The sequence below is a fragment of the Papio anubis genome, chromosome 20 (assembly GCF_008728515.1).
Source record: "Papio anubis isolate 15944 chromosome 20, Panubis1.0, whole genome shotgun sequence".
NCBI classification, from domain to species: Eukaryota; Metazoa; Chordata; class Mammalia; order Primates; family Cercopithecidae; genus Papio; species Papio anubis.
In genome coordinates this window covers 8,026,000-8,035,705 of record NC_044995.1, presented here as the reverse complement: position 1 = coordinate 8,035,705, position 9,706 = coordinate 8,026,000, and the positions used below count along the sequence as shown (strand labels likewise).

The 9,706-nt window shown below is 42.0% G+C and overlaps 1 protein-coding gene across 1 annotated transcript; it reads right to left on the bottom strand.

Annotated features, from left to right (window-relative positions):
* Positions 1-2,796: 2,796 nt before the first annotated feature.
* Positions 2,797-8,855, bottom strand: LOC116271629 (UPF0764 protein C16orf89-like; the record flags this gene model as incomplete). The annotated part of the gene is made up of 2 exons (XM_031659261.1): positions 2,797-4,672; positions 8,736-8,855. Coding segments are annotated over 2 exons (195 nt in total), but the record flags the coding sequence as incomplete, so codon positions are not given.
* Positions 8,856-9,706: the final 851 nt, after the last annotated feature.

The window sequence follows — 9,706 nt, the reverse complement described above, 5'->3', positions numbered from 1 at the left end:
AGCCAGCTGGGCATGGAGGCTGACATCTGTAATGTCAGCACTTTGAGAGGCCCAGGCGAGAGGCTTGCTTGAGCCCAGGAATTTGAGACTAGCATAGGCAACATGGCAAGACTCTGTCTCTACAAAATTTAAAAATTAGTTGGGCATGGTGGCACATTTCTATAGTCCCAGCTACTCAGGAGGCTGAAGCAGGAGAATTCATTGAGCTCAGGAGTTGGAGGTTACAGTGAGCTAGGATCATGCCACTGCACTCCAGCCTAGGTGACAGAGCAAAGCCCTGTCCAAAAAAAAAAAAAAAAAAAAAAAAAAATCAATTTCTAGGCCAGGCACAGTGGCTGATGTTTGTGATTCTAACACTTTGGAAGGCCAAGATGAGCAGATCGCTTAAACCCAGGAACTCGAGACCAGCCTGGGCAAACTTTGTCTCTATAAAAAACACCCCCACCCAAAATTAACACTTGTTAGTACCTCATAACTTCATTCATTCATTCGTTTATTTATTTATTTATTTATTTATTTAAGATAGAGGCTAACTCTGGTGCCCATTCTGGAGTGCAGTGGAGCAATCTCAGCTCACTGCAACCTCCACCTCCCAGGCTCAACTGATTCTCCTGCCTCATCTTCTCGAGTAGCTGGGACTACAGGCATGCACCACCATGCCTGGCTAATTTTTGTATTTTTAATAGACACAAGGTTTCACCATATTGGCCAGGCTGATCTTGAATTCCTGACCTCAAGTGATCTGCCTGCCTAGGCCTCCCAAAGTGCTGGGATTACAGGTGTGAACCACCATACCCAGCCTAGTACCTCATCACTTTGTGTTGCTGAATAATATTCTACAGTTTGTCTATTGATTCATTGTTTGATGGAGATTTGAACTCTTTCTACTCTTTGAAATTAGGCTATTATGGGCCAGGTGCAGTGGCTCATGCCTGTAATCCCAACACTTTGGGAGGCCGAGATGGGCAGATCACGAGGTCAGGAGATCGAGACTGTCCTGGCTAACACAGTGAAACCCCGTCTCTACTAAAAATACAAAATATTAACCGGCCTGGTGGCGGGCACCTGTAGTCCCAGCTACTCGGGAGGCTGAGGCAGGAGAATGGCGTGAACCCGGGAGGCAGAGCTTGCAGTGAGCCTAGATCGCGCCACTGCACTCCAGCCTGGGTGACACAGCAAGACTCCATCTCAAAAAAAAAAAAAAAAAAAAAAAAAAATAGGCTATTATGGAAAATGCTGCTATGAACAACTTTCTACAAAATGTTTTTGCAGATACATGGTTTCACTTCTCTTGGGTATGTTTGTAAACATGAAATTTCTGGGTCATATGGTAATTATCGGTGATTATCTTTTTGTGGATCTGCCAAACTGTTTTTAAATGCACCTGCACCATTTTACTTTTCTATCAGCAATGTTCCAGTGTTCGTTTTCTGCACTTCCTATCGATTATTGATGTTCGTAGTTGTTGGATTAGCAGTAGTAATAGTATATACCCTTCTAGTCACTTACAAGTGATATTTCATTGTGGCTGGATTTTCTTAATGATGAATGTTGAGTATCTGTTCATATGCTTATTAGCCATGTGTATCTTCATTGGAGAAATGTCTACTCAAAAATGTCTTTCAATATTTTAAAAATCAGATTGTGTTTTTGGTTGAGTTGTAAGAGTTATTTTATATTCTGAATACTACACCCTTATGACATATATAATTTGCAAATACTTTTTCCACTTCTGTGTACTGTTTTTCCACTTTCCTTTTTTTTTTTTTTGAGATGGAGTCTAGCTGTGTCGCCCAGGCTGGAGTGCAGTGGCGTGATTTCGGCTCACTGCAAGCTCCGCCTCCCAGGTTTACACCATTCTCCTGCCTCAGCCTCCTGAGTAGCTGGGACTACAGGCGCCCGCCACCGCGCCCGGCTAGTTTTTTGTATTTTTTAGTAGAGACGGGGTTTCACCATGTTAGCCAGGATGGTCTCGATCTCCTGACCTCGTGATCCGCCCGTCTCGGCCTCCCAAAGTGCAGGGATTACAGGCTTGAGCCACTGCGCCCAGCCTTTCCACTTTCTTAATAGCATTTTTAATTTCGGCAAAGTTGGCAAGGTTCTTTGGCTCATACCTGTAGTCTCGGCACTTTGGGAGTCCCAGGAGGGAGGATCACCTGTGTCCAGGAGTTCGAGACCAGCCTGGACAACATAGTGAGATCTCATCTCTACCAAAAAATAAAAAATTAGCTGGGTGTCATGGCATGCACCTGTAGTCCCAGCAACTTGGGAGGTTGAGGGGAAAGGATAGCTTGAGCCAGGGAGGTTGAGGTTGCAGTGAGCCATGACTGACACTGCACTCAGTCTGAGTGACAGAGTGAGACTCAGGATCAATACAGTAATGCAGGTTGTGATGAATAAACTTTGAAAACATGAAATTAGCTTTATTCTGGATGATTGTATCAGTCTGTGTTTAGAAAAATGTATACAATTATTTCAAGAATAAGAATAGTTATGGCCGGGCGCGGTGGCTCAAGCCTGTAATCCCAGCACTTTGGGAGGCCGAGACGGGAGGATCACGAGGTCAGGAGATCGAGACCATCCTGGCTAACACGATGAAACCCCGTCTCTACTAAAAAATACAAAAAAATAGCCGGGCGAGGTGGCAGGCGCCTATAGTCCCAGCTACTCGGGAGGCTGAGGCAGGAGAATGGCGTAAACCCGGGAGGTGGAGCTTGCAGTGAGCTGAGATTCGGCCACTGCACTCCAGCCTAGGCGACAGAGCGAGACTCCGTCTCAAAAAAAAAAAAAAAAAGAATAGTTATATAAGTTAAGAATATTGGAGGTGCTTGAGCAGTGAAATGTGTGGAAGACTCCAGTAGGAATATCAAAGAAAAATAGTCACTGGCAGCTTCAGTGAGAAACCATAGCTCATGGAGATGTCTTAGAAGTTACTGCTTTTGGCTGCTTGATTGGGATTAGAGATGGTGAAGTCTGTGCAGTATTCATCTAAGATTAATGGCTTAGTGCTTCACTTCTACCTTTCCTATTCCATTCAGGTTTTCCTTTTTTTTTAAACAGCATTTTAATTTTTTTTAATTTTCAATTTATTTATATTTATTTGTTTTGAGACTGGGTTAAGAGATGGGCTAATTTTTGTATTTTTGGTAGAGACAGGTTTTCGCCATGTTGCCCAGGCTGGTTTTGAACTCCTGACCTCAAGCAATCCACCCACCTCAGCCTCCCATAGTGCTGGGATTACAGCTGTGAGCCACTGTGCCCATCCCATGCAGGTTTTTCTCATTGGCAAAGTTTAGCAAGAACCATACAGGAAAAGCCTTCTGGAAAACAGTTCTGAGCACCAGATTGCAGTGGTGGTAGTGTTAAGTGGACAAAGGATATTGCAGTATAGAAAAGTAGCTGAGACATATTGACCTCAAAACTAGAGATGGTTTTAGAAACTTTGAGAGGGAATGCAAATGGTGCCTAATGTCTTTGTTCAGTAATTTTGGGTAGCCGCAGTATTACTCTTTTAGAAAATTGTGACTCGGTGCTGTGTCTGAATGTATTCCCCAAAAGTTCACGTTGGAAATTTAATCCTCAAATCCATATGTTGATGGTATTCAGAGGTGGGAGCCTTTGGGAGGTAATTAGGGATAGATGAAGTTATGGGGGCCGGTCCCTATGTTGGGATTAGTAGCCTTAGAAGAAGAGGAAAGGAGAGCTGAGCTGGCATGTTTCCTCTCTCTAACCATGTGATGACTTCTGTTATGATGCAGCAAGAAGGGCCTCACCACATGTGGCCCCTCCGCCTTGGACTTCCCAGCCTCTAGAACTGGAAGAAATAAATTATATATGTAAACATACATAAATTATATACATACATATAAATTACCCAGGTCAGGTTTTCTGTTACAGCAACAAAAAATGGACTAAGACACAGGATAGGCTGAGGTTTAGGGGAGGTATTGTGAATATCTAAAAAAATTGGCAGTGGAAACATGACACAGTGATTTAGAGCAATTGATGAGCATCACTGAGGAGGAAATGATGTAGAAAGACAGATTTTATTGTCCTTTCCTTGCACTTCAGGCCTAGATCTCTAACAGTTTGTCAAGAAAGAGGGTATTGCTAAAGCTGTCTAGGCTTTGCTTTTAAAAATCTTGTAAGGAATGGCATGTCCTGTCGTGCCTGGAGACACAAAACCATTTTTTGTTAAATCCCAGAAGCTTACTATATAAAATGAGTCTTTTCTGTCGATTGCACCACTGGGATAGTTGACCCTGTAGGGCAACTGATGCTTATGTGGTAACTCAGAGATGGAGGTGCTTCCATATTATGGCTTCTGCATCTCAAAAATAGGCCTCTGATTATTGCAAAGGAAACGAGCAAGAAGGTCACACTTAGTTTTAAGTGGTTTGGCCTGAAAGTGATACATTACACTTACACCCTGTTTGACAAAACTGGTCTCATGGTTTTAACTTGAGGCAAGGTGGCTGAGAAATTAGGGGAATGTTGGCTATATATGTGAAGCTGTTAAAAGAGTGAGGAAAGTCAGGGCTGGGCGCGGTGGCTCGTGCCTGTAATCCCAGCACTTTGGGAGGCAGAGGCGGGCAGATCACGAGGTCAGGAGTTCAAGACCAACCTGACCAACATGATGAAACCCCGTCTCTACTAAAAATACAAAAATTAGCTGGGCATGGTGGCATGCTTTTGTAATCCCAGCTACTCTGGAGGCTGAGGCAGGAGAATCACTTGAACCCAGGAGGCAGAGGTTGCAGTGAGCCGAGATCGCGCCACTGCACTCCAGCCTGGGCGATGGAGCGAGACTCCATCTCAAAAAAAAAAAGAATGGGGAAAGTCATATTGGAGTGATCGCCACCATAGCTAAAAAATAAGGTATAGAATATCATATATGGTATTCTCTTTGTGATTAAAAAAAATCTAAAATTAATACCTATCAAGAAACCTATTTAAAAAAATAAAAAGTTCGAGAAGGCAAATCAGAATAGGATTTTCGTATATTTGTAATATAATTTTGACTTTAGAGACAAAAAAATTTTACATGTGGAAAAACAACAAAAAAGGAAACTAAAATTGAAAACTAAAACAAGGCCGGGCGCGGTGGCTCAAGCCTGTAATCCCAGCACTTTGGGAGGCCGAGACGGGTGGATCACAAGGTCATGAGATCGAGACCATCCTGGCTAACACGGTGAAACCCCGTCTCTACTATAAAATACAAAAAACTAGCCGGGCGAGGTGGCGGGCGCCTGTAGTCCCAGCTACTCGGGAGGCTGAGGCAGGAGAATGGCGTGAACCCGGGAGGCGGAGCTTGTAGTGAGCTGAGATCTGGCCACTGCACTCCAGCCTGGGCGACAGAGCGAGACTCCGTCTCAAAAAAAAAAAAAAACAAACAAAAACAGAAAACTAAAACAAGATGGGATTATTCATTTTTTGGAACAAATATATCCTTAAACATTTTAAAAGTTCACCCCAATTGAGTATAGTCTATGTACCCGAGGAAATCCTGTTAAGGTCTTTAATGCTTCATTGGAAATACAGGCTCCCTCTGAAAATTCCCGAGTTATGATATAACAGTTAGATTACCTTTAAGTTGTAGTCTAATATGAAAATACATTTGGAAGTGTATACATCTCTCACTTTAAGGTAAGAGGGCATGCATTTTAAAAAAAATCTCAAATTCTTTCATTTTCCTACTTTGATAGTGGAATTAGAATATATTAAAACTCAGAGAAATATTTTCATTTAGATACAAATAGAGCTCAATAGAAGTAAATCTGTAAGTTAAAAAAAAAAAAAAAAACTAAGGACAGTTTGATAATTTTTGTCTTTCATTTCGAACACCTAAAAACAGGCCATAGGTTACATAGAATATTAGACTCTCAGGATAAAGAACAAAGTCAGTTGATATAATCTGGCTCTTCCCAAAATTATGGTGACTACGTTGTCATTGATATAATTGGTAACAGGTATGCAGCATGTTTGTGGATTTTGCTGCTGTTGGTTGAGAAAGGGTGTCCCTCTGTCCAGCCCCAGCTGCAGTGCAGTAGTGTGATCACCGTTTGTTGTAGCCTCAACCTCCTGGGCTCAAATGATCCTCCCACCTCAGCCTCCCGAGTACCTGGGACCACAGGTGTGTGCCACTACAGCTGGCTAACTTTTTAATTTTTATGTAGAGATGAGGTCTCACTATGTTGCTCAAGCTGGTCTTGAACTCCTGTGCTCAAGCTCAAACCATCCTCCAAACTCAGCCTCCCAAAGTGCTGGGACTACAGGCATGAGCCACTGTTCCTGGCTTTCTAACTTACTGTTTCTTTCTCTTCCTCTGTTTTTGATGTGTGAATATGAAATTTGAAAATCCCCGTTCTTCATTATAATTACAGTAGCCTTTTAACAGAATTAATATTCTTTGGAAAAAAATATGGAAATATTGCTTTCAGGTAAACAAGACAAAGCCTAAAAATGAAAATGGTTTTGCCCCTCATCCTATACCCTGCTCAGTTGTACACCAGCCATCTGCATTCTCCTCAAGGAGAAGGAAGGCTGAGTGCTGATGGAGGTGGAGTAGGCGGAATGGACTTCTCAGAGGACCTGCCACATCCCAAACTGCAGCCTCTGGACTTGCTATTATGTGAGAAAGATAAATTTCCTACTTGTCTTTTAGTCCCTGTTTTTCAGATTGTCATTACTCACGTAAGTTTTTCTACCTGACAAATAAGAGTGTTATTTTTCATTGGGAGTAGAATGGAACATTTGAGAGTGAATCTTCCATTTTCATGGCTTAGAAAAACTTCATGAAAACCTTTTTTCACTGCTGAGGTGGATCTATTTAGCTCATGTTGCCTGAGATATAAAATGTGGGAATAAAAGTAGAATCTGTTACCTGCTAATCTGTGAGCCCATGCATTGTAGTAACTTATTTATTTGCATCGAAAAAAGTGCATTCATTCATTCATTCATTCAACACAAATGCAGAGTCCCTGCTCTCAGGGATTATTCTAATCATTGATGATCTAGCAAGAAACTAAACCAGTTCCCTGCTCTCAAGTAGCTTATGTTCTATACGGGTAAGTCAGCCTTAATTATAATATGGGGATAAGTTCAATGAAGTGTACATGTAGTGATAGAATGACAGGATGTCCTACTTTAAACTGTTCAAGAAATGCCCATAGGATAAGATGTTTGAGCAAAATCATTAATTTTACTCTGTCTTATAGATACAAATGGGGAAAAATAATTGGGCAGAGGAAATGGAGAAAATTGTCAGGATGGGAACATATTGATAATGATTGAGGAATATCCACAGTCAGAGTGGCTTGGTGAGGTGTGTGATCATATCTGTTGGAGACATTTAAAATTTGAGACTTCTTATGGTTCACAATTTTTTATTTCGGGGGACTTAAAAGTCAAAACACCTATATAAACTGTGTATATTTTTGCATGTTGATTCTTCTAACAACAATTCTTTTCCTAGAGGGGTTAAGATACAAGTGTGGATCCAGAATCATGATGACCTATTTGTGGAATGCACAGACATATGTATTGACAGGAGCTCACAGCTTACTGGGAAGATGTGGGGGTAGGGTGGGGAAATGGGTTAATGAAAAGATAGCAAATACCATTTGTCAAAACTGTCTGAGAGATTTGATGGTACCAGTTGTGCAAAGACTTGTTAGGATACACACCTCTGTCATCTACCCCTGGGGCCACTTAGGGGCATATTGCTGCTTCCACTTATGAATGCTTGTCAAGTAAAATTAGTGGAGTTTTTAAGCCCCAGTTTATATCTTTACTGTCAGTGTCATCAAAAATTACTTTCACATAAAGTACTGTAGTTTCTTTTTTTTTTTTTTTTTGAGATGGAGTTTCGCTCTTGTTACCCATGCTGGAGTGAAATGGTGCGATCTCGGCTCACCACAACCTCCGCCTCCCAGGTTCAAGCAATTCTTCAAGTAGCTGGGTTTACAGGCATGCACCACCATGCTCAGCTAATTTTTTGTATTTTTAGTAGAAACAGGGTTTCTCCATGTTGGTTAGGCTGGTCTCGAACTCCCGACCTCAGGTGATCTACCTACCTCGGCCTCCCAAAGTGCCAGGATTACAGGCCTGAGCCACCACGCCCAGCCAATACTGTAGTTTCAAATCAAATAGCAACACAATCACATATTTCCTATGTTTTCCCTGGTATAAGGGAAAAGACCTACCAGTTCTTTTCCGATTAAGAGAAACCTTGTGTCCCCCTTGCACTGGACTACAAAACTGACTGTATGCTTTATCTCCCCAACTTTATTGTAATTCAGATATGTGATGAAAATATGACTCTCAGCCAGGTGCGGTGGCTCACGCCTGCAATCCCAGCACTTTGGGAGGCTGAGGCGGGTGGATCACCTGAGGTCAGGAGTTCGAGACCAGCCTGGCCAACATAGTGAAACCCCATCTCTACTAAAAATACAAAAATTAAGCAGGTGTGGTGGCGAGCACCTGTAATCCCAGCTACTCGGGAGGCTGAGGCATCTTATTTAAGTATGTATTTATAGTAATTTGGCCCATGAAATAAAAATACAGACATAATGCTTACTACAGTCACAATTATGTGTGAAAATAAACCAGTATAAAATGACAAAAGATACTAACAAAATTAAGTCAAGATGTTGAGTTCGTGAAAGAAATAACTAGCCATGCTGGGCGAGATGGCTCACACCTGTAACCTGAAACCCTGTCTCTACTACAGCTACAAAATTAGCTGGGTGTGGTGGTGCACGCTTGTAATCCCAGCTACTCGGGAGGCTGAGGCAGGAGAATCGCTTGAACCAGGGAGGCAGAGGTTGCAGTGAGCCAAGATTGTGCCATTGCACTCCAGCCTGGGCAATGAGTGAAACTCCATCTCAAAAAAAAAAAAAAAAAAAAAAAAAAAAGAAAAGTAACTAGCCATGTTAGTGGAGCACCATGGTTAAGACATTCACTGTATTGGTCCATTCTTGCACTGCTATGAAGAAATACCTGATATTGGGTAAATACCTGATATTGGATAATTTATGAAGAAAAGAGGTTTAATTGGCTCACAGTTCTGCATGCTGTACAGGAAGTATGATGCTGGCATCTGCTCAGGTTCTGAGTAGGCCTCAGGAAACTTATAATGATTGCAGAAGGCAAAGTGGGAGCAGGCACTTCACATGACCAGAGCAGGAGGAAGAGAGAGAGGGGGAGGTGCCACACACTTTTAAACAACCAGATCTCATGAGAACTCACTCACTATCACAAGTACAGCACCACAGGGGAATCTGCCCCTATGATCCAGTCACCTCCCATCAGGCCTCACCTCCAACACTGGGGATTACAATTTGACAGGAGATCCAGGCAGGAACACAAATCCAAACTGTATCACTCATCTTTGCAGCCAAACGTGAATCCTGATTCACCCACTTACAGGGATGTGGATGAGTCCTTAAACCATCTTGGCCCTAAGTTTCCTTGTTTGTGATATGTGAATAACATCAGTACTTATCTCACAGGTTCAGTGATTACACATAAAGCTCTAATAACACTGACTCTTACTCCAAGTGTAGTGTAAAGGAGAAAATAAATGCAACCTTGAAAAATCACTTATTAAAGAAAAATATGTGGATCAGTTTTGGATGAGAACAAATTAAAGGGGAGGATACTGGATGTCAGTTGCCACAGTTAAAGCCCAAACCTCATGTTTCCT